This window comes from Coregonus lavaretus, assembly GCF_964263955.1.
Source record: "Coregonus lavaretus genome assembly, chromosome: 21".
NCBI lineage: Eukaryota > Metazoa > Chordata > Actinopteri > Salmoniformes > Salmonidae > Coregonus > Coregonus lavaretus.
The window spans coordinates 4,863,206-4,888,905 of NC_140008.1; the positions used below are offsets into that span (position 1 = coordinate 4,863,206).

The 25,700-nt window shown below is 41.8% G+C and overlaps 1 protein-coding gene across 1 annotated transcript in view; it reads right to left on the reverse strand.

Moving 5' to 3' along the window:
- Positions 1–7,263: 7,263 nt before the first annotated feature.
- smad3b (SMAD family member 3b) overlaps positions 7,264–25,700 on the reverse strand; it is a gene marked incomplete at both ends in the record, with an annotated part of 65,599 nt that continues 47,162 nt past the window's right edge. Inside the window, 2 exons of the mRNA XM_084185688.1 lie at positions 7,264–7,387; positions 8,124–8,646. Of these exons, the coding sequence (XP_084041814.1) occupies positions 7,264–7,387; positions 8,124–8,646 (647 nt within the window). The remainder of the gene's footprint in view (positions 7,388–8,123; positions 8,647–25,700) is intronic.

The following is a 25,700-nucleotide window of genomic DNA, read 5'->3' on the forward strand; positions in this document are numbered from 1 at the left end:
CAATCGGAAATTATTATCGTGGAACCTATCGCTGTAGCTTTACAGATTGAAAACCATCTGAAACATTGTAGGAGCAGACCCCACTAAGTTTGTGGCTAACGTTCACATCTCCATACGCCTTCCATCAAGATGGTCTTCAACTCTCTTTCACTACACCAATCCCGAGTGGCGCAGTGGTCTAAGGCACTGCATCTCAGTGCTTGAGGTGTCACTACAGACTCCCTGGTTTGATTCCAGGTTGTATCACAACCGGCCGTTATCGGGAGTCCCGTAGGGTGGCGCACAATTGTCCCAGCGTCGTCCGGGTTTGGCCGGTGTAGGCCGTCATTGTAAATAAGAATTTGTTCTTAACTGACTTGTCTAGTTAAATAAAAATAAATCTCATCTGGACAGTAGGCAAAAACAAAAGTACTTTGTTTATTTATTTTATTATAAGATTGTGGATAACAAAGCAAAGATGGATACAATAATAATACGCTTCCACAAACAGTTACATTTATATGAAAAGACCCCTTGACTCTTTCCACATTTTGTTATGTTACAGCCTTATTCAAAAATGGATGAAATACTTTTTTTCCCCCTCAGCAATCTTCACACAATACCCAATAATGACAAAGCGATAACAGGTTTTTATACATTTTTGCAAATGTATTAAAAATAAACGACAGAAATACCTTATTTACATAAGTATTCAGACCCTTTGTTATGGGACTCCAAATTGAGCTCAGGTAAATCCTGTTTCCATTGATCATCCTTGATGTTTCTACAACTTGATTGGAGTCCACCTGTGGTCAATTCAATTGATTGGGCATGATTTGGAAAGGCACACACCTGTCTATTTAAGGTCCCACAGTTGACGGTGCATGTCAGAGCAAAAACCAAGCCATGAGGTCGAAGGAATTGTCCATAGAGCTCCGAGACGGGATTGTTTTCGAGGCACAGATCTGGGGGAGGGTACCAAAAAAATTCTGCAGCATTTAAGGTCTCCAACAACAGTGGCCTCCATCATTCTTAAATGGAAGAAGTTTGGAACCACCAAGACTCTTCCTAGAGCTGGCCACCCGGCCAAACTGAGCAATCGGGGGCTAAGGGCCTTGATCAGGGAGGTGACCAAGAACCCGATGGTCACTCTGACAGAGCTCCAAAGTTCCTCTGTGGAGATGGGAGAACCTTCCAGAAGGACAACCATCTCTGAAGCACTCCACCAATCAGGCCTGTATGGTAGAGTGGCCAGACGGAAGCCACTCCTCAGTAAAAGGCACCTGCTTGGAGTTTACCAAAAGGCACCTAAAGACTCAGACCATGAGAAACAAGATTCTCTGGTCTGATAAAAACAAGATTGAACTCTTTGGCCTGAATGCCAAGCTTCACGTCTGGAGGAAACCTGTCACCATCCCTACGGTGAAGCATGGTGATGGCAGCATCATGCTGTGAAGATGTTTTTCAGCGGCAGGAACTGGGAGACTAGTCAGGATCGAGGCAAAGATGAACGGAGCAAAGTACAGAGAGATCCTTGATGAAAACCTGCTCCAGAGCGCTCAGGACTTCAGACTGGGGTGAAGGTTCACCTTCCAACAGGACAACGACCGTAAGCACACAGCCAAGACAACACAGGAGTGGCTTTGGGACAAGTCTCTGAATGTCCTTGAGTGGCCCAGCCAGAGCCCAGACTTGAACCCGAACAAACATCTCTGGAGAGACCTGAAAATAGCTGTGCAGCGACGCTCCCCATCCAACCTGACAGAGCTTGAGAGGATCTGCAGAGAAGAATGGGAGAAACTCCCCAAATACAGGTGTGCCAAGCTTGTAGCATCATACCCAAGAAGACACAAGGCTGTAATTGCTGCCAAAGGTGCTTCAACAAAGTACTGAGTAAAGGGTCTGAATACTTATGTATTCAGACCTTTTATTTTATTTTTAATAAATTAGCAAAAATTTCTAAAAACCTGTTTTTGCTTTGTCATTATGGGGGATTGTGTATAGATTGAGGGGGGGAAACAATTTAATCAATTTTAGAATAAGGCTGTAACGTAAAACAAAATGTGGAAAAAGTCAAGGGGTTTGAATACTTCCCGAAGGCACAGTAAGTACTGATACTAAGACAGTCAATACCTCAGTCATTTCAAACAGTTTCTCTATTCTTCTGGAGAGAACCAATGGACTACTGTTATGTAGTGTTTCACCATAGAACCGCTTTGAAATGGAGGACCCGGATCCTCTTGAAGACGTCCTAACTCTAAAACGAGTCAGTTTCCCAGACCCACGTTAAGCCTAGTCCTGGACTTAATGGAATATCTCCATTTTTTTTAAATCCAGGACTCGGCTGGAGTAGGGTGGTTAACCCTAGACAGGACTCGGCTGGAGTAGGGTGGTTAACCCTAGAGAGGACTCGGCTGGAGTAGGGTGGTTAACCCTAGGGCTGGAGTAGGGTGGTTAACCCTAGGGCTGGAGTAGGGTGGTTAACCCTAGGGCTGGAGTAGGGTGGTTAACCCTAGACAGGACTCGGCTGGAGTAGGGTGGTTAACCCTAGGGCTGGAGTAGGGTGGTTAACCCTAGGGCTGGAGTAGGGTGGTTAACCCTAGGGCTGGAGTAGGGTGGTTAACCCTAGGGCTGTAGTAGGGTGGTTAACCCTAGGGCTGGAGTAGGGTGGTTAACCCTAGGGCTGGAGTAGGGTGGTTAACCCTAGGGCTGGAGTAGGGTGGTTAACCCTAGGGCTGGAGTAGGGTGGTTAACCCTAGGGCTGGAGTAGGGTGGTTAACCCTAGGGCTGGAGTAGGGTGGTTAACCCTAGGGCTGGAGTAGGGTGGTTAACCCTAGGGCTGGAGTAGGGTGGTTAACCCTAGGGCTGGAGTAGGGTGGTTAACCCTAGGGCTGTAGTAGGGTGGTTAACCCTAGGGCTGGAGTAGGGTGGTTAACCCTAGGGCTGGAGTAGGGTGGTTAACCCTAGGGCTGGAGTAGGGTGGTTAACCATAGGGCTGGAGTAGGGTGGTTAACCCTAGGGCTGGAGTAGGGTGGTTAACCCTAGACACTGATCTGGGGTCATTTTTGTATTTCCCCACTAATAACTAGGATTGGGGGAGGGGAAACTTCACCCCGGAGCAGGCTTCATCTGGGACTAGGAAACCAGACCAAAATGACACCCCTGTACTAGGAGGGAGAAGACCCAGTAACCATAATGACACCCCTGTACTAGGAGGGAGAAGACCCAGTAACCATAATGACACCCCTGTACTAGGAGGAGGTTGAAGACCCAGTAACCATAATGACACCCCTGTACTAGGAGGGAGAAGACCCAGTAACCATAATGACACCCCTGTACTAGGAGGGAGAAGACCCAGTAACCATAATGACACCCCTGTACTAGGAGGGAGAAGACCCAGTAACCATAATGACACCCCTGTACTAGGAGGAGGTTGAAGACCCAGTAACCATAATGACACCCCTGTACTAGGAGGGAGAAGACCCAGTAACCATAATGACACCCCTGTACTAGGAGGGAGAAGACCCAGTAACCATAATGACACCCCTGTACTAGGAGGGAGAAGACCCAGTAACCATAATGACACCCCTGTACTAGGAGGAGGTTGAAGACCCAGTAACCATAATGACACCCCTGTACTAGGAGGGAGAAGACCCAGTAACTATAATGACACCCCTGTACTAGGAGGGAGAAGACCCAGTAACCATAATGACACCCCTGTACTAGGAGGGAGAAGACCCAGTAACCATAATGACACCCCTGTACTAGGAGGGAGAAGACCCAGTAACCATAATGACACCCCTGTACTAGGAGGGAGAAGACCCAGTAACCATAATGACACCCCTGTACTAGGAGGGAGAAGACCCAGTAACCATAATGACACCCCTGTACTAGGAGGGAGAAGACCCAGTAACCATAATGACACCCCTGTACTAGGAGGGAGAAGACCCAGTAACCACAATGACACCAATAACAATAAGATACACCTCTAAAGCTGCCAGCATTTACACCTACCTTTAAAATATACCATAATCTGTATTAAAATAGACCGTTAACTGTATTAAAATAGACCGTTAACTGTATTAAAATAGACCATAATCTGTATTAAAATAGACCATAATCTGTATTAAAATAAATTAAAATATACCATAATCTGTATTAAAATAGACCATCATCTGTAAAATATACCATAATCTGTTTTAAAATAGACCATTACCTGTATTAAAATAGGCCATAATCTGTATTAAAATAGACCATAATCTGTACCAAAGTAGATCATACTCTGTGAAATAGACCATAATCTATATTAAAATAAACCATTATATATATTAAAATATACCATAATCTGTATTAAAATAGACCATTACCTGTATTAAAATAGACCATAATCTGTATTAAAATAGACCATAATTTGTATTAAAATAGACCATAATCTGTACCAAAATAGACCATAATATGTACCAAAATAGACCATACTCTGTGAAATAGACCATAATCTGTATTAAAATAAACCATTATCTGTATTAAAATAGACCATTCTGTATTAAAATAGACTATAATCTGTATTAAAATAGACCATTACCTGTATTAAAATAGACCATAATCTGTATTAAAATAGACCATAATCTGTATTAAAATAGACCATAATCTGTACCAAAATAGACCATAATCTGTACCAAAATAGACCATACTCTGTGAAATAGACCATAATCTGTATTAAAATAAACCATTATCTGTATTAAAATAGACCATTCTGTATTAAAATAGACTAATCTGTATTAAAATAGACCATAATCTGTATTAAAATAGACCATAATCTGTATTAAAATAGACCATAATCTGTATTAAAATAGACCATAATCTGTATTAAAATAGACCATAATCTGTACCAAAGTAGATCATACTCTGTGAAATAGACCATAATCTGTATTAAAATAAACCATTATCTGTATTAAAATACCATAATCTGTATTAAAATAGACCATTCTGTATTAAAATAGACCATCATCTGGATTAAAATAGACCATTACCTGTATTACAATAGACCATAATTTGTATTAAAATAGATTAAAATAGACCATAATGTGGATTAAAATAGACCATTACCTGTATTAAAATAGACCATAATCTGGTTTAAAATAGACCATAATCTGTATTAAAATATATTAAAATAGACCATATTGTGGATTAAAATAGACCATTACCTATATTAAAATAGACCATAATGTGGATTAAAATAGACCATTTGATGACAAACAGATGAAAATAGATGATAATAGATTAAAATAGATGCCTGCAATGCGTTACGGTTAACAAGCCTGGAGGACAAAGTGCTTAGTTGGTACCTTGAAATAAACAACACATGCATATTATACACAGAGCATTATGGCTGACAACCTAATATAGTGCATCATGCACCAATTAAACTGATTCATTATGGCTGACAATGTAATATAGTGCATCATGCACCAATTAAACTGATTCATTATTGCATCTGAGTAAAACCAAATGCCACTTCAGTTTTCAGCTCATTACTTGTATGAGCTTATAAAAACAAATGTTAATAAACTGTAAGAGCTGTCCACCTCAGTCCAGCACTGTCCACCTCTGTCCACCTCAGTCCATCACTGTCCACCTCAGTCCAGTACTGTCCACCTCTGTCCACCTCTGTCCACCTCAGTCCAGCACTGTCCACCTCTGTCCAGCACTGTCCACCTCAGTCCAGCACTGTCCACCTCTGTCCACCTCAGTCCAGTACTGTCCACCTCAGTCCACCTCTGTCCACCTCAGTCCAGTACTGTCCACCTCAGTCCACCTCAGTCCAGCACTGTCCACCTCTGTCCACCTCAGTCCAGCACTGTCCACCTCAGTCCAGCACTGTCCACCTCAGTCCAGCACTGTCCACCTCAGTCCAGCACTCAACCCTCTGAACAATGACTAGAACTCACCAGGTAATGGACTGACTCACCCATGTAGAGGCATGATTATGAATTCATTAACTAGCGTGCTATGGCTGTTGAGCACTACCACAAAAACGCCAAAGTACAAAAGTTAAAAACCACCATCAAATCGACATCATACACTAAACGCTACTGTTGAGAAGTGCTTTAAAATGTCACGAACAGTCCAAATCATGTTCTTCATGAAATGTGATGATATTTGAAGGAAACCAGATCAAAGTGTGATGACCAAAGTATGAACAATGACTGTTGCTTCTACACTGATCATAAAGTTTACTGGTCCCCTCCCCTCCATGTCAAACACTTGGATTCATTATTAAAAGGTGACATCTCCTTAAATGTCATTTTAATACACCAATGGTAACAAGATATTCTCTTAACTAATTTAAATAATAACCGCCCTGTAACCAACATCGGAGAAGCCGTGTTTGCAGAGGGGTGTGGTTTATATAACTAGACAGCTACTCTACTGGTGCCACAAACGGACTGTAGGGTGTCAGCATATATAATACTAAGATTAACCTTTTAATTTATGGCAAAGATACTTATGTTTTCCCCTTTCATCTGTGTCTGGTGTTAGCTAGTTACTGGCTAGCTAGGTCTTCAGCCAGCACGGAACAAAAAGGTGGGGGGTGTGAAAGGTCGTTCAAAACTCTGACGCAGTTGTCAAGTCAACACATCCGTCAGTGCTGCTGTGAACCGCATTACAAGAGACATGCCAAATGGGAGACATATAAAACATGTTTGACATGGATGCACTTTAAAATGTTGTTCGAGTTGCCTTTGTGTAACACCACATTAGCTTGAGACGATATTACTGCCACACTGTTCACTGCACCCAAGTTGCTTGACACAAGGCGTTTCAAAGAGCTGTCAGTCAAGGAGGGCTACTTCCCGGTAGTTGGCCGTGAGAGAAAAGGTACTTTTTTAGAATGACTGTCCAGGACGTTTAACAGTGTGAACGGGGTGTGTGAGGTGAAATGAAGTGCTTATCTCTGCATGGGGTCCCACGGTGAGGGTGAGTGTTGCTGTGATGTGTGTAATCATGACAGATCCCAATGGTCGCGTATCCAGGGCTTGAAATGATAAGGCCTGTTGAATTAAGTGCTTATCTCTGACACTCCCTCTTACTTTAGAGAACCTCTACTTTCCTTATTTTGTGTGTGTGTGTGTCGTGGTGTGGTGTGTGTATGTCGTGGTGTGGTGTGGTGTGTGTATGTGTGTCGTGGTGTGGTGTGGTGTGTGTGTGTGTTGTGGTGTGGTGTGGTGTGTGTGTGTGTCGTGGTGTGGTGTGTGTGTGTCTGCGCGCCTGTGTTGTGTGTATTTAGGAGACACTAGAACAGCGAATGCTGGGGGAGCCCATCTGTGTCAGTACTTTATCAAGCCACTGGAGGGGGCCGTTGAGGTGCAGCTCAATCCAACACGGGGTACTGGTTACTGTCTGTCGCCTGGTGGAGAGAGGGGGGAGAGAGAGGGGGGGGGGGGGGGGGGGGGGGGGGGGGAGAGAGTCATGAAAATGTGTTAATCTTTTGTATAAAACATAGCTAGTAAACATGAAGCTGGTTTATCACTAGCTAGTAAACATGAAGCTGGTTTATCACTAGCTAGTAAACATTACAGATAACATGTCAACAGCACCACCCTGAATCAACAACATTTCATAAATCAAACCATATTTATCAAGAGAAAGTGGAATCTCATGTCTGTTTAACTGATGTTTAGCCTGCATCTCAAATCCAAGTTTAAGTTTTCTACCTACGTCTTGTGTTTGAAACGTGGTTCTACTAAGTCTGTTTTGCTAGTTGTGTGTTTGAAACGTGACCCAGGGCAGTGAGAGTCCAGTGGGAATCCCCTTCCGTGTGCTCTAGCCCGTCTGAACACGATCACCTCTCTCTCTCCCTCCCGCCCCCACGTCCTCTGCCGCACCACCACATGCCACCTACATTCCTCCCCCGTTAGTCAACTCTCTCTCACCCTTCCTCTCACTCTTTCCCTCCTCTCCAAGTCTGTCGCTGCCACGGAGCACACACACACACACACACACACACACACACACAAAGTGCGCACACACACACACACAAAGTGCACACACACACAAAGTACACACAAAGTGCACACACAAACACACTGAGCAACACTCTCTCTCTTTTTTACTGTATTTGTCCTCCTTCCTCCTAGTGGTACGAATCCAGGATTTCTGGAGTCCACTCTGGCTCCTGTGGTTGGAGTCGTAGGAGTCGGCTCGGACTCCTGTGGTTGGAGTCGTAGGAGTCGGCTCGGACTCCTGTGGTTGGAGTCGTAGGAGTCGGCTCGGACTCCTGTGGTTGGAGTCGTAGGAGTCGACTCGGACTCCTGTGGTTGGAGTTGTAGGAGTCGACTCGGACTCCTGTGATTGGAGTCGTAGGAGTCGGCTCGGACTCATGTGGTTGGAGTCGTAGGAGTCGGCTCGGACTCCTGTGGTTGGAGTCGTAGGAGTCGGCTCGGACTCCTGTGGTTGGAGTCGTAGGAGTCGGCTCGGACTCCTGTGGTTGGAGTCGTAGGAGTCGGCTCGGACTCCTGTGGTTGGAGTCGTAGGAGTCGGCTCGGACTCCTGTGGTTGGAGTCGTAGGAGTCGGCTCGGACTCCTGTGGTTGGAGTCGTAGGAGTCGACTCGGTCTCCTGTGGTTGGAGTCGAAGGAGTCGACGCTTGCTCGACTCCCAAAACACGCTGAAATGGATGAACACACACGTAGGTTTAACTCCAACCCTGTTCCTGGAGAGCAACCCTCCTGTAGGTTTAACTCCAACCCTGTTCCTGGAGAGCAACCCTCCTGTAGGTTTAACTCCAACCCTGTTCCTGGAGAGCAACCCTCCTGTAGGTTTAACTCCAACCCTGTTCTCATCGACGGGGCTGTAGTGGAACAGGTTGAGAGCTTCAAGTTCCTTGGTGTCCATATCACCAACAAACTATCATGGTCCAAACACACCAAGACAGTCGTGAAGAGGGCACGACAAAGCCTATTCCCCCTCAGGAGACTGAAAAGATTTGGCATGGGTCCTCAGATCCTCAAAAAATTCTACAGCTGCACCATCGAGAGCATCCTGACTGGTTGCATCACCGCCTGGTATGGCAACTGCTTGGCTTCCGACCGCAAGGCACTACAGAGGGTAGTGCGTACGGCACAGTACATCACTGGGGCCAAGCTTCCTGCCATCCAGGACCTCTATACCAGGCGGTGTCAGAGGAAAGCCCTCAAAATTGTCAAAGACTCCAGCCACCCTAGTCATAGACTGTTCTCTCTGCTACCGCACGGCAAGTGGTACCGGAGTGCCAAGTCTAGGTCCAAAAGACTTCTCAACAGCTTCTACCCCCAAGCCATAAGACTCCTAAACAGCTAATCATGGCTACCCGGACTATTTGCACTGCCCCCCCACCCCATCCTTTTTACGCTGCAGCTACTCTGTTAAGTATTTATGCATAGTCACTTTAACTCTACCCACATGTACATATTACCTCAACTACCTCAACTAGCCGGTGCCCCCGCACATTGACTCTGCAACGGTACCCCCCTGTATATATAGCCTCCCTACTGTCACTTTATTTTACTTCTGCTCTTTTTTTTCTCAACACTTTTTTTGTTGTTGTTTTATTCTTACTTTTTTTGTTTAAAATAAATGCACTGTTGGTTAAGGGCTGTAAGTAAGCATTTCACTGTAATGTCTGCACCTGTTGTATTCGGCGCATGTGACCAATAAAATTTGATTTGATTTGATTTGGAGAGCAATCCTCCTGTAGGTTTAACTCCAACCCTGTTCCTGGAGAGCTACCGTCCTGTAGGTTTAAATCTGATTCAATAATTACCTGAATGATAATCTGAAACAGCACTGATATAGCCTTTACATATTTTGATTACCGATGCACAACATGCCTACCTATGCCTGTCTGTGCCCCTCCCCTCTCTCTCTCTCTCTCTCTCTCTCTCTCACTAGTTCGCTCGTTCTTTGCTGTGAAAGATGCGAGAGTTTGTGTTCTCGAAGTAGACTAAAGCAACTAGTTTCCTCCGTTGCAAAAATACTGAATTTTAGGAGTCACTTGACACCCAGAAATGGGAGTTGACGGGCAAGGAGTCGAGGAATCGATTATTTTGGAGTCGACTCCCCACCACTACTTCCTCCTCCTCCTCTCCTCAGCCTGCTTAGGGTTCAGTTGTCAGTCAAGCCATTGAGACAAAACAAAATGAGTGTTTCCTTTAGCAGGCCGGGTGGGCAAGGTTTATACTTGTACAGTTAAAGTACCAAACACTGTTAAAGTATCAAACACTGTTAAAGTATCAAACACAACTAAAGTATCAAACACAACTAAAGTATCAAACACAACTAAAGTATCAAACACTGTTAAAAGTATCAAACACTGTTAAAGTATCAAATAATGTTAAAGTATCAAACACTACTAAAGTATCAAACACTGTTAAAGTATCAAACACAACTAAAGTACCAAACATTGTTAAAGTATCAAACACAACTAAAGTATCAAACACTGTTAAAGTATCAAATACTGTTAAAGTATCAAACACTACTAAAGTATCAAACACTGTTAAAGTATCAAACCCAGTTAAAGTATCAAACCCAGTTAAAGTATCAAACCCAGTTAAAGTATCAAACACTGTTAAAGTATCAAACACTGTTAAAGTATCAAACACAACTAAAGTATCAAACACTGTTAAAGTATCAAATACTGTTAAAGTATCAAACACAACTAAAGTATCAAACACTGTTAAAGTATCAAACACAACTAAAGTATCAAACACAACTAAAGTATCAAACACAACTAAAGTATCAAACACAACTAAAGTATCAAACACTGTTAAAGTATCAAACACTGTTAAAGTATCAAACACAACTAAAGTATCAAACACTGTTAAAGTATCAAACACAACTAAAGTATCAAACACTACTAAAGTATCAAACACTGTTAAAGTATCTGGTTTATCAAACACAACTAAAGTACCAAACACTGTTAAAGTATCAAACAATGTTAAAGTACCAAACACTGTTAAAGTATCAAACACAACTAAAGTATCAAACACTGTTAAAGTATCAAATACTGTTAAAGTATCAAACACTACTAAAGTATCAAACATTGTTAAAGTATCAAACACAACTAAAGTATCAAACACTGTTAAAGTATAAAATAATGTTAAAGTAAAAAACACTACTAAAGTATCAAACACTGTTAAAGTATCAAACACAACTAAAGTATCAAACCCAGTTAAAGTATAAAATACTGTTAAAGTATCAAACACTGTTAAAGTATCAAACCCAGTTAAAGTATCAAACACAACTAAAGTATCAAACACTGTTAAAGTATAAAATACTGTTAAAGTATCAAACACTACTAAAGTATCAAACACTGTTAAAGTATCAAACACAACTAAAGTATCAAACACAGTTGTGTTTGATACTTTAACAGTGTTTGATACTTTAGTTGTGTTTGATACTTTAACATTGTTTGATACTTTAGTAGTGTTTGATACTTTAACAAAAGTATCAAACACTGTTAAAGTATCAAACCCAGTTAAAGTATCAAACACAACTAAAGTATCAAACACAACTAAAGTATCAAACACTGTTAAAGTATCAAACACAACTAAAGTATCAAACACTTAAAGTATCAAACACAACTAAAGTATCAAACACTACTAAAGTATCAAACATTGTTAAAGTATCAAACTAATGTATCAAACACTGTTAAAGTATCAAACCCAGTTAAAGTATCAAACACAACTAATGTATCAAACACTGTTAAAGTATCAAACACAACTAAAGTACCAAACACTGTTAAAGTATCAAACAATGTTAAAGTACCAAACACTGTTAAAGTCTCAAACACAACTAAAGTATCAAACGCAACTAAAGTATCAAACACTGTTAAAGTATCAAACACAACTAAAGTATCAAACACTACTAAAGTATCAAACACTGTTAAAGTATCAAACACAACTAAAGTATCAAACCCAGTTAAAGTATCAAACACTGTTAAAGTATCAAACACAACTAAAGTATCAAACACTGTTAAAGTATCAAACACTACTAAAGTATCAAACATTGTTAAAGTATCAAACTAATGTATCAAACACTGTTAAAGTATCAAACCCAGTTAAAGTATCAAACACAACTAATGTATCAAACACTGTTAAAGTATCAAACACAACTAAAGTACCAAACACTGTTAAAGTATCAAACAATGTTAAAGTACCAAACACTGTTAAAGTCTCAAACACAACTAAAGTATCAAACGCAACTAAAGTATCAAACACTGTTAAAGTATCAAACACAACTAAAGTATCAAACACTACTAAAGTATCAAACACTGTTAAAGTATCAAACACAACTAAAGTATCAAACACTGTTAAAGTATCAAACACAACTAAAGTATCAAACACTGTTAAAGTATCAAACACAACTAAAGTATCAAACACTGTTAAAGTATCAAATACTGTTAAAGTATCAAACACAACTAAAGTATCAAACACTGTTAAAGTATCAAACACAACTAAAGTATCAAACTCTGTTAAAGTATCAAACACAACTAAAGTATCAAACACTGTTAAAGTATCAAACACAACTAAAGTATCAAACACTGTTAAAGTATCTGCTTTATCAAACACAACTAAAGTACCAAACACTGTTAAAGTATTAAACAATGTTAAAGTACCAAACACTGTTAAAGTATCAAACACTGTTAAAGTATCAAACACTGTTAAAGTATCAAATACTGTTAAAGTATCAAACACTACTAAAGTATCAAACATTGTTAAAGTATCAAACACAACTAAAGTATCAAACACTTTTAAAGTATCAAATACTGTTAAAGTAAAAAACACTACTAAAGTATCAAACACAGTTAAAGTATCAAACACTGTTAAAGTATCAAACACTGTTAAAGTATCAAACCCAGTTAAAGTATCAAACACAACTAAAGTATCAAACACTGTTAAAGTATCAAATATTGTTAAAGTATCAAACACTACTAAAGTATCAAACACTGTTAAAGTATCAAACACTACTAAAGTATCAAACACAGTTGTGTTTGATACTGTAACAGTGTTTGATACTTTAGTTGTGTTTGATACTTTAACAGTGTTTGATACTTTAGTAGTGTTTGATACTTTAACAAAAGTATCAAACACTGTTAAAGTATCAAACCCAGTTAAAGTATCAAACACAACTAAAGTATCAAACACAACTAAAGTATCAAACACTGTTAAAGTATCAAACACAACTAAAGTATCAAACCCAGTTAAAGTATCAAACACTGTTAAAGTATCAAACACAACTAAAGTATCAAACACTGTTAAAGTATCAAACACAACTAAAGTATCAAACACTGTTAAAGTTTCAAATACTGTTAAAGTATCAAACACAACTAAAGTATCAAACACTGTTAAAGTATCAAACACAACTAAAGTATCAAACACTGTTAAAGTATCAAACACAACTAAAGTATCAAACCCAGTTAAAGTATCAAACACAACTAAAGTATCAAACACTGTTAAAGTATCAAATACTGTTAAAGTATCAAACACAACTAAAGTATCAAACACTGTTAAAGTATCAAACACAACTAAAGTATCAAACTCTGTTAAAGTATCAAACACAACTAAAGTATCAAACACTGTTAAAGTATCAAACACAACTAAAGTATCAAACACTGTTAAAGTATCTGCTTTATCAAACACAACTAAAGTACCAAACACTGTTAAAGTATCAAACAATGTTAAAGTACCAAACACTGTTAAAGTATCAAACACTGTTAAAGTATCAAACACTGTTAAAGTATCAAATACTGTTAAAGTATCAAACACTACTAAAGTATCAAACATTGTTAAAGTATCAAACACAACTAAAGTATCAAACACTTTTAAAGTATCAAATACTGTTAAAGTAAAAAACACTACTAAAGTATCAAACACAGTTAAAGTATCAAACACTGTTAAAGTATCAAACACTGTTAAAGTATCAAACCCAGTTAAAGTATCAAACACAACTAAAGTATCAAACACTGTTAAAGTATCAAATACTGTTAAAGTATCAAACACTACTAAAGTATCAAACACTGTTAAAGTATCAAACACTATTAAAGTATCAAACACTGTTAAAGTATCAAACACAACTAAAGTATCAAACTCTGTTAAAGTATCAAACACAACTAAAGTATCAAACACTGTTAAAGTATCAAATACTGTTAAAGTATCAAACACTGTTAAAGTATCAAATACTGTTAAAGTATCAAACACAACTAAAGTATCAAACACTGTTAAAGTATCAAACACAACTAAAGTATCAAACTCTGTTAAAGTATCAAACACAACTAAAGTATCAAACACTGTTAAAGTATCAAACACAACTAAAGTATCAAACACTGTTAAAGTATCTGCTTTATCAAACACAACTAAAGTATCAAACACTGTTAAAGTATCAAACACAACTAAAGTATCAAACTCTGTTAAAGTATCAAACACTACTAAAGTATCAAACACTGTTAAAGTATCAAACACTACTAAAGTATCAAACACTGTTAAAGTATCAAACACAACTAAAGTATCAAACTCTGTTAAAGTATCAAACACAACTAAAGTATCAAACACTGTTAAAATATCAAATACTGTTAAAGTATCAAACACTGTTAAAGTATCAAATACTGTTAAAGTATCAAACACAACTAAAGTATCAAACACTGTTAAAGTATCAAACACAACTAAAGTATCAAACTCTGTTAAAGTATCAAACACAACTAAAGTATCAAACACTGTTAAAGTATCAAACACAACTAAAGTATCAAACACTGTTAAAGTATCTGCTTTATCAAACACAACTAAAGTACCAAACACTGTTAAAGTATCAAACAATGTTAAAGTACCAAACACTGTTAAAGTATCAAACACTGTTAAAGTATCAAACACTGTTAAAGTATCAAATACTGTTAAAGTATCAAACACTACTAAAGTATCAAACATTGTTAAAGTATCAAACACAACTAAAGTATCAAACACTTTTAAAGTATCAAATACTGTTAAAGTAAAAAACACTACTAAAGTATCAAACACAGTTAAAGTATCAAACACTGTTAAAGTATCAAACACTGTTAAAGTATCAAACCCAGTTAAAGTATCAAACACAACTAAAGTATCAAACACTGTTAAAGTATCAAATACTGTTAAAGTATCAAACACTACTAAAGTATCAAACACAGTTGTGTTTGATACTTTAACAGTGTTTGATACTTTAGTTGTGTTTGATACTTTAACAGTGTTTGATACTTTAGTAGTGTTTGATACTTTAACAAAAGTATCAAACACTGTTAAAGTATCAAACCCAGTTAAAGTATCAAACACAACTAAAGTATCAAACACAACTAAAGTATCAAACACAACTAAAGTATCAAACACTGTTAAAGTATCAAACTAATGTATCAAACACTGTTAAAGTATCAAACACAGTTAAAGTATCAAACACAACTAATGTATCAAACACTGTTAAAGTATCAAACACAACTAAAGTACCAAACACTGTTAAAGTATCAAACACAACTAAAGTATCAAACACAACTAAAGTATCAAACACTGTTAAAGTATCAAACACAACTAAAGTATCAAACACTGTTAAAGTATCAAACACAACTAAAGTATCAAACACTGTTAAAGTATCAAAAACTGTTAAGTATCAAACACTGTTAAAGTATCAAACACAACTAAAGTTTCAAACACTGTTAAGGTATCACACACTGTTAAAATATCAAACACAACTAAAGTATCAAACACAACTAAAGTATCAAACACTGTTAAAGTATCAAACAATGTTAAAGTACCAAACACTGTTAAAGTATCAAACACAACGAAAGTATCAAACACAACTAAAGTATCACTGGTTTATCTAGAGGAGGAGGAGGAGGAAGAGGACACACTGGTTTATCTAGAGGAGGAGGAGGAGGAGGACACACTGGTTTATCTAGAGGAGGAGGAGGAGGAGGACACACTGGTTTATCTAGAGGAGGAGGAGGAGGAGGAGGACACACTGGTTTATCTAGAGGAGGAGGAGGAGGAGGACACACTGGTTTATCTAGAGGAGGAGGAGGAAGAGGACTCACTGGTTTATCTAGAGGAGGAGGAGGAGGAGGACACACTGGTTTATCTAGAGGAGGAGGAGGAGGAGGACACACTGGTTTATCTAGAGGAGGAGGAGGAGGAGGACACACTGGTTTATCTAGAGGAGGAGGAGGACACACTGGTTTATCTAGGGCCGCTGCCTCCCCTGGCCTTCTAGACCCCCAGTGGATTACTAACGGTCACACTTTATTTGGATAGTCCGGATTTTTCATCTATCTGTTGATCAGCAACTGCTTGCTACGGTTATGGTTAGGATAAGGATTAGAATAAGGGTTAGGATAAGGATTAGAATAAGGGTTAGGATAAGGATTAAGGTTAGGATAAGGATAAGGATTAAGGATTAGAATAAGGGTTAGGATAAGGATTAGAATAAGGGTTAGGATAAGGGTTAAGGTTAGTCGTAGAACATCTACAGATGGACTATCCAAATCAAGTGTTACCTTATCAACTCCACAGCCTGGAGAGGACAGCTACCTTATCAACTCCACAGGCTTCAAAGAAAAGATGCATACACACGCAGCCCAGCATCTATGATTCGTAGCTATTCTACTTTCCTGTGGCTATTCCCACCCCAATGATGGCTATTATATATCTATATATATAATATATATATTATTATATATCTACTTTCCTGTTGCTATTCCCACCCCACCCCATCCCATCCAGAGGTAGGCAGGCTTGTAGCCTAAAGTATTTGAGTAGGTGTGATAGAAGGAGTCAGGCTCAGGAGAGTAATATGCATCCAAAGAGTTTATTCCGTCGATAAACAGTTGCGCAAGCATGCGACAACAAAACTCAGGCACAGGGGAAATATCTACCCTGGCAACAACAAGGTAAGGGTAGCTCAACCGAGCTACACACAGCTCACTACAAACAAATCACCCACACAGACAAGGAAGCAGAGGGAACACTTATACAATGTGTGTGATTAATTAGACAAGACAAGTGGAGTGATGATAAATGGATCGGCAGCAGCTAGTAAGCCGGTGACGACGAACGCCGAAACCTGCCCGAACAAGGAGGGGAGGCAGCTTCGGCGGAGGTCGTGACAGTAGGACTGTGTGTTTATCTAAGAAGTATCGAGAAGGTAAAGTAGTGGTGGGACTGAGTCACACTCTCCGGTTTCAGTCTCCCCTCATCAAGTAGAGAGAGTTTAAAGCTATAATTAAACCACATCAACTAGAGAGAGAGAAGTCAAAGCTATGATTCAACCTTATCAACTAGAGAGAGAGAAGTCAAAGCTATGATTCAACCTTATCAACTAGAGAGAGAGAAGAAAGCTATGATTCAACCTTATCAACTAGAGAGAGAGAGGTCAAAGCTATGATTCAACCTGATCAACTAGAGAGAGAGAAGTCAAAGCTATGATTCAACCTTCATAACACACAGCTTGCATAAACAATCTACAACCCTGATGTTTTGAGAGGTGTGTGTGTGTGCTACGCAGCGCACAGACCCCCTCGCGCACTCAACGTCGTTGAGATCCGTCGAGTTTCCTTGTAGGCCTATTTGGCGGGGAAACAGCGAAGCCAGCTGCACAGCCTGTTGCCCATTTCTGTTTCTGGGTCTTTTATTAAAGAATGAGAAACAATGTTGTGTCTGTTTTATCCTTTTCATTACATCATGCATAGCTGTTCTTTATATGGCCTAAAATACATGCGTTCGTATGGGCAGAATACACTACGTGACCAAAAGTATGTGGACACCTGCTCGTCGAACATCTCATTCCAAAATCATGGGCGGTAATATGGAGTTGGTCCCCCCCCTTTGCTGCTATAACAGCCTCCACTCTTCTGGGAAGGTTTTCCACTAGATGTTGGAACATTGCTGCGGGGACTTTGCTATGTGGTGTTGTCAAGCAGCGGTGTTGTCAAGCAGCGGTGTTGTCAAGCAGCGTTGTTGTCGCCGAAACAAATAATTTCTGCTGAGTTGTTGGAGGAAAGAAAGAGAGGAAGACTATCTCACTTCAGGATCTTACTTCGTTATTTTCTGATGATACCATCTTTGCTCTTTTGTAGCTTTGTCAACTATGTGGTGTGTTTTATATACCTGTTGGCTCTTCTCCCTGTAGGTTTTACAGACGCGCCCCCCCCCTCTAATTTAGTGTACCCTACGAGCAGTCAAAGAGAATCTGGTCGTCACGGTGATGGCACAGGTCTACTAATTTCTCCTAACTGGAGATTTTCTATTTTCTCCCTCTCTCACCTTTCCATCTCACCTGTCCATCTCCTCATTTGAATTCCATGTTGTCACTGTCACTTGTCCACTCAAGCTTAACGTTGTTGTCATCTATCACCGACCAGGTGCCCTTGGCGAGTTCCTCAATGAGCTTGACACCTTGATAAGCTCATTTCCTGACGATGGCTCACCGCTCTTCGTACTTGGCGACTTCAACCTCCCGACGTCTGCCTTTGATTCATTTCTTTCCAACTCTCTCTTTCCCTTCCTTGACTCTTGACCTCACTCTTTCCCAATCCCCTCCAACTCACAAGGCAGGCAATGCGCTTGACCTCATCTTTACTAGAGACTATTCTCCTACTAACCTCTGCAACCTCCCTCCAGGTCTCTGATCACTACTTAGTTTCCTTTTCTGTCTTCCTTTCCTCCAACCGTAGCCACTCAGCCCCTACCCAGATGGTCATGCGCCGTCGCAATCCATCCAACTCCATCTACTTTCTCCTCTTCTATCCTATCATCTCTCCCTTCTGCTAAATCCTTATCCCTCCTGAATCTGTCTCTTCAACCCTACTCTCCTCCCTTTCCGCATCCTATGACTCGCACTGTCTGTCCCCTTTCCTCCCGGCCGGCTAAGCCCTCCCCTCCTGCTCCGTGGCCTTGTGACTCATTGTGAGTTTACAGAACAAGGTTGTGGGCAGCCGAGCAAAAATGGAGGAAAGATAAATATAGAGAAACATCCGAAGGACCTGTCATCCTTTCACTCCCTCCTCTCTACCTTCTCTTCCTCTGTATCCGCTGCTAAAGCCACTTTCTAACACTCAAGCTTCTGCCTCTAACCCTAGGAAACTATTTTCCACCTTCTCCCATTCCTCACCTCCCTCATCAACTCTTTCCCTGAGCACTGGCTACGTCCTCTCTGACTTCAAAATGGCCCGAGTCGCTCCCCTCCTCAAGAAACCAACACTCTGACGTCAAACTTAAGACCGGTATCCCTTCTTTAATTTCTTTCCAAAACACTTAAGCGTACCGTTTCTGTTCAACTCTCTCGTTATCTCTCTCAGAACATTCTTCTTGACCCTAACCAGTCAGGCTTCAAGATGGGTCACTCAACTGAGACTGCTCTTCTCTGTGTCACGGAGGCTCTCCGCTCTGCCAAAGCTAACTCTCTCTCCTCTGTTCTCATCCTCCTAGACCTATCTGCTGCCTTCGACACCGTGAACCATCAGATCCTCCTCTCCACCCTCTCAGGGCTGGGCATCTCTGCACACATTATGAGGTATTGTGTGTAGATTGATGAGGAAACATTTTTATTTAAATCAATTTTTGAATAATTCTGTAACGTAACAAAATATGGGTAAAAGTCAAGGGGTCTTTCATTTACATTACATTTTAGTCATTTAGCAGACGCTCTTATCCAGAGCGACTTACAGTTAGTGAATACATATTTTTTTTATACTGGCCCCCCGTGGGAATCGAACCCACAACCCTGGCGTTGCAAACGCCATGCTCTATCAACTGAGCTACATCCCTGCCGGCCATTCCCTCCCCTACCCTGGACGACGCTGGGCCAATTGCGCGCCGCCCCATGGGTCTCCCGGTCGCGGCCGGCTGCGACAGAGCCTGGATTCGAACCGGGATCTCTAGTGGCACAGTTAGCACTGTCACGGTTTCGGCCGAGGCTGCTCCTCCTCCTTGTTCGGGCAGCCTGGGCAGAGATGGCACAGAACTCTCTCCGCCACTCCTCCACCAACCTAACCCCTTTCCAATGTGTGTTAGGGTACCAGCCGGCTCTGGCACCATGGCATCAGAGCCAGATCGAGGCCCCTGCGGTGGATGAGTGGGTGCGGCGCTCGGAGGAGGCGTGGAACACTGCACACGTCCATCTGCAGCGGGCCATCCGTCGACACAAGGCGAGCGCCGATCTCCACCGCAGTGAGGGGCCGGTGTACGCACCTGGAGATCGAGTCTGGCTCTCGACCAGAAACCTACCCCTCCGCCTGCCCTGCCGGAAGCTGGGTCGGCGGTTTGTGGGGCCTTTTAAAGTCCTGAGGAGGTTGAACGAGGTGTGTTACAGGTTACAACTGCCTATTGATTATCATGTTAACCCCTCGTTCCATGTGTCTCTTCTCAGGCCGGTGGTAGCTGGTCCACTCCAGGACTGTGAGATAGGAGAGACTCCTCCGCCCCCACTGGACATCGAGGGGGCTCCGGCGTACACAGTTCGGTCCATCTTGGATTCGAGACGTCGGATGGGGGGTCTCCAATATCTCGTGGAGTGGGAGGGGTACGGTCCGGAGGAACGGTGCTGGGTGCCGAGGAGGGACATCTTAGACCTGTCTCTTCTGACTGAGTTCCACCGTGGTCACCCCACGCGCCCTGCTCCGCGTCCTCCTGGCCGTCCCCGAGGCCGGGGTCGGGGGGGTACTGTCACGGTTTCGGCCGAGGCTGCTCCTCCTCCTTGTTCGGGCAGGCTTCGGCGGTCGTCGTCCCCGGAGTACTAGCTGCCACCGTTGTATGTTTTCGATGTTTGTTTGGTTTTGTCTTATTGGTACACCTGTTTCCGTTTAGTGTTTATTATGTGTCCTATAAGTTCTCGTTGTTTTAGTCATGTGTTGTGTGTAATTGTTCTCCGGTCAGCGGATGCTGAGTTAGTTTCCTCCATTGTTTTGGAGAGAGTTTCCGCACTTGTGTGCGCGCTATTTTTGGTACTTTGTGTTTTACGCAGTGTGTGCGTAATTTCACTTGCCTCCGGGCTCTTTTTGAGGCCCGTTTGTTTTCGTGTCCTTACTAAAGTCTGTTGGACGAAGCCTCTGTGTCCTGCGCCTGATTCCTGCACCACATCCACATTCAGCACTGACATGCACTGTATTTTATCTGGCTATGCTCCATGCCATAGGCTGTAGGCTTGTTCATTTAGCTGACAAGATATGCTTATAAGTCCCGTGCCATAATTTTATATTAGATGATGTTATAGTAAGAAGAATATAATAGAAATTAGCTGAATAAAATAGAAAGGATATTTTTCCCATTCCGGAGCAAGTGCGCTATGTATTAGAGTTATTTGGCAACTTTAGTTGTTAATGATACAAACCTTAGAATGTCTTAGAAATCAAAACATATCTGGGCTGCATGATGTGACTACAGGCTGTTGATGATTTCAGAAAGTCGCAAAAAAAAGCTTGCGCTCTGTTCCTTGCCTCAGGCTGCACAGCTGTTCTCTCATCAAGTGATCATATTTTCACCCATCAGACTATTCTCAATTTAATCTTGTCTTTACTAATATGTCGAATTTGTTTTGATGTAGAATGGCCCATTATGGACATGCCCAGGAACAGGGGCATGTCACTCCAATGGCGAACGGAGGCCTTGCGCTTTCCCACCGGTCCGTTTTTCAATGATACCTGGTAGGCTACTTCGGTTTTATAGCGGAGCTGTGATTAATATGAGCAGCTGAGAAATAAATATAAGAACACTTACATACATTTTAGTCATTTAGCAGACGCTCTTATCCAGAGCGACTTACAGGAGCAATTAGGGTTAAGTGCCTTGCTTAAGGGAACATCGGCAGATTTTTCACCTAGTTGGCTCGGGGATTAGAACCAGCGACCTTTCGGTTACTGGCACAACGCTCTTACCCACTAAGCTACCACTTATTTCACTCCACACGTCATCCACTGTTCGAGGAGCATGTTCTCGCTGCGTGACAGGGGATACAGTATTCCGCCCAAACTCTGTACGCCACGGGGTTCTCCGATCCTGTTCCTACAGCTACCCAGTGCTTCATTTGGGAAACCAAGTGAAATCTGTTCGGGAACATCGATAAAAATAATAATAATAATATTTATCCAAAGCGACTTACAGTCATGCATGCGTAATTTTATTTTGTGTATGGGTGGTCCCGGGAATCGAACCCACTACCTTGGCGTTACAAGCGCCGTGCTCTACCAGCTGAGCTACAGAGGACCACAATAACAATAACAATAATAACATGTTTTCGCAAAGAAACATATTTCACTAAACTGTTGACAGCCCGTCTGCACGCTGGAGAAAGGAATACAGGAGAGAGAGGAGGAGATGGAAACGCACGGTGGTGAGATATTCTGTATAGCTAAAGGTAATGTACCACCTAATTAATTATGAAAAAATAAAATAATTCCCTATTACGGGCCTCCCGAGTGGCGCAGCGGTCTAAGGCACTGCATCGCAGTGCTAGAGGCGTCACTACAGATCCGGGTTCGATCCCGGGCTGTGTCGCAGCCGGCCGCGACCGGGAGACCCATGAGACGGCGCTCAATTGGCCCAGCGTCGTCCGGGTTAGGGGAGGGTTTGGCCGGCTGGAATGTCCTTGTCCCATTGCGCTCTAGCGACTCCTTGTGGCGGCCGGGCGCAGTGCACACTGACTTCAGGTCGCCAGCTGTACGGCGTTTCCTCCGACACATTGGTGCTTCTGGGTTAAGCGAGCAGTGTGTCAAGAAGCAGTGCGGCTTGGCGGGTCGTGTTTCGGAGGACGCATGGCTCTCGACCTTCGCCTCTCACGAGTCCGTACGCTAAATTGGCTGTGCCTTTAAACAGCATGAAGAAAATGATGTCATGGCTTTAGAAGCTTCTGATAGGCTAATTGACATAATTTGAGTCAATTGGAGGTGTACCTGTGGATGTATTTCAAGGCCTACCTTCAAATTCAGTGCCTCTTTGCTTGACATCATGGGAAAATCTAAAGAAATCAGCCAAATATTGTAGACCTCCACAAGTCTGGTTCATCCTTGGGAGCAATTTCCAAACGCCTGAAGGTACCACGTTCATCTGTACAAACAATAGTACGCAAGTATAAACACCATGGGACCACGCAGCCGTCATACCGCTCAGGAAGGAGACGCGTTCTGTCTCCTAGAGATGAACGTACTTTGGTGTGGAAAGTGCAAATCAATCCCAGAACAGCAAAGGACCTTGTGAAGATGCTGGAGGAAACAGGTACAAAAGTATCTATATCCACAGTAAAACGAGTCCTATATCGACATAACCTGAAAGGCCACTCAATAAGGAAGAAGCCACTGCTCCAAAACCGCCATAAAAAAGCCAGACTACGGTTTGCAACTGCACATGGGGACAAAGATCGTACTTTTTGGAGAAATGTCCTCTGGTCTGATGAAACAAAAATAGAACTGTTTGGCCATAATGACCATCGTTATGTTTGGAGGAAAAAGGGGGTCGCTTGCAAGCCAAAGAACACCATCCCAACTGTGAAGCACAGGGGTGGCAGCATCATGCTGTGGGGGTGCTTCGCTGCAGGAGGGACTGGTGCACTTCACAAAATAGATGGCATCATGAGGAAGGAAAATTACGTGGCTATATTGTAGCAACATCTCAAGACATCAGTCAGGAAGTTAAAGCTTGGTTGCAAATGAGTCTTCCAAATGGACAATGACCCCAAGCATACTTCCAAAGTTGTGGCAAAATGGCTTAAGGACAACAAAGTCAAGGTATTGGAGTGGCCATCACAAAGCTCTGACCTCAATCCTATAGAAAATGTGTGTGCAGAACTGAAAAGGCGTGTGCGAGCAAGGAGGCCTACAAACCTGACTCAGTTACACCAGCTCTGTCAGGAGGAGTGGCCCAAAATTCACCCATCTTATTGTGGAAAGCTTGTGGAAGGCTACCCGAAACGTTTGACCCAAGTTAAACAATTTAAAGGCAATACTACCAAATACTCATTGAGTGTATGTAAACTTATGACCCACTGGGAATGTGATGAAATAAATAAAGCTGAAATAAATCATTCTCTCTACTATTATTCTGACATTTCACATTCTTAAAATAATGTGGTGATCCTAACTGACCTAAGACAGGACATTTTTACTAGGATTAAATGTCAAGAATTGTGAAAAACTGAGTTTAAATGTATTTGTCTAAGGTGTATGTACAGTTGGGAAAAAAAGTATTTAGTCAGCCACCAATTGTGCAAGTTCTCCCACTTAAAAAGATGAGAGAGGCCTGTAATTTTCATCATAGGTACACGTCAACTATGACAGACAAAATGAGGAAAAAAAATAACAACAATAACAAAAGTTTCTCAATACTTTGTTATATACCCTTTGTTGGCAATGACACAGGTCAAACGTTTTCTGTAAGTCTTCACAAGGTTTTCACACACTGTTGCTGGTATTTTGGCCCATTCCTCTATGCAGATCTCCTCTAGAGCAGTGATGTTTTGGGGCTGTCGCTGGGCAACACGGACTTTCAACTCCCTCCAAAGATTTTCTATGGGGTTGAGATCTGGAGACTGGCTAGGCCACTCCAGGACCTTGAAATGCTTCTTACGAAGCCACTCCTTCGTTGCCCGGGCGGTGTGTTTGGGATCATTGTCATGCTGAAAGACCCAGCCACGTTTCATCTTCAATGCCCTTGCTGATGGAAGGAGGTTTTCACTCAAAATCTCACGATACATGGCCCCATTCATTCTTTCCTTTACACGGATCAGTCGTCCTGGTCCCTTTGCAGAAAAACAGCCCCAAAGCATGATGTTTCCACCCCCATGCTTCACAGTAGGTATGGTGTTCTTTGGATGCAACTCAGCATTCTTTGTCCTCCAAACATGACGAGTTGAGTTTTTACCAAAAAGTTATATTTTGGTTTCATCTGACCATATGACATTCTCCCAATCCTCTTCTGGATCATCCAAATGCACTCTAGCAAACTTCAGACGGGCCTGGACATGTACTGGCTTAAGCAGGGGGACACGTCTGGCACTGCGGATTTGAGTCCCTGGCGGCGTAGTGTGTTACTGATGGTAGGCTTTGTTACTTTGGTCCCAGCTCTCTGCAGGTCATTCACTAGGTCCCCCCGTGTGGTTCTGGGATTTTTACTCACCGTTCTTGTGATCATTTTGACCCCACAGGGTGAGATCTTGCGTGGAGCCCCAGATCGAGGGAGATTATCAGTGGTCTTGTATGTCTTCCATTTCCTAATAATTGCTCCCACAGTTGATTTCTTCAAACCAAGCTGCTTACCTATTGCAGATTCAGTCTTCCCAGCCTGGTGCAGGTCTACAATTTTGTTTCTGGTGTCCTTTGACAGCTCTTTGGTCTTGGCCATAGTGGAGTTTGGAGTGTGACTGTTTGAGGTTGTGGACAGGTGTCTTTTATACTGATAACAAGTTCAAACAGGTGCCATTAATACAGGTAACGAGTGGAGTACAGAGGAGCCTCTTAAAGAAGAAGTTACAGGTCTGTGAGAGCCAGAAATCTTGCTTGTTTGTAGGTGACCAAATACTTATTTTCCACGAAATTCTCAGCTTTGGTATTGACATCAGTGAGCAGGCTTTGAGTGAGGAGAGTCTCTAGTAAAGATGAGGTGTGCCTGAAAACGAAAACGATTATGAAATTCGGACCAGAGAAATCCAATATTTATACACTGAACAAAAATATAAACGCAACATGTA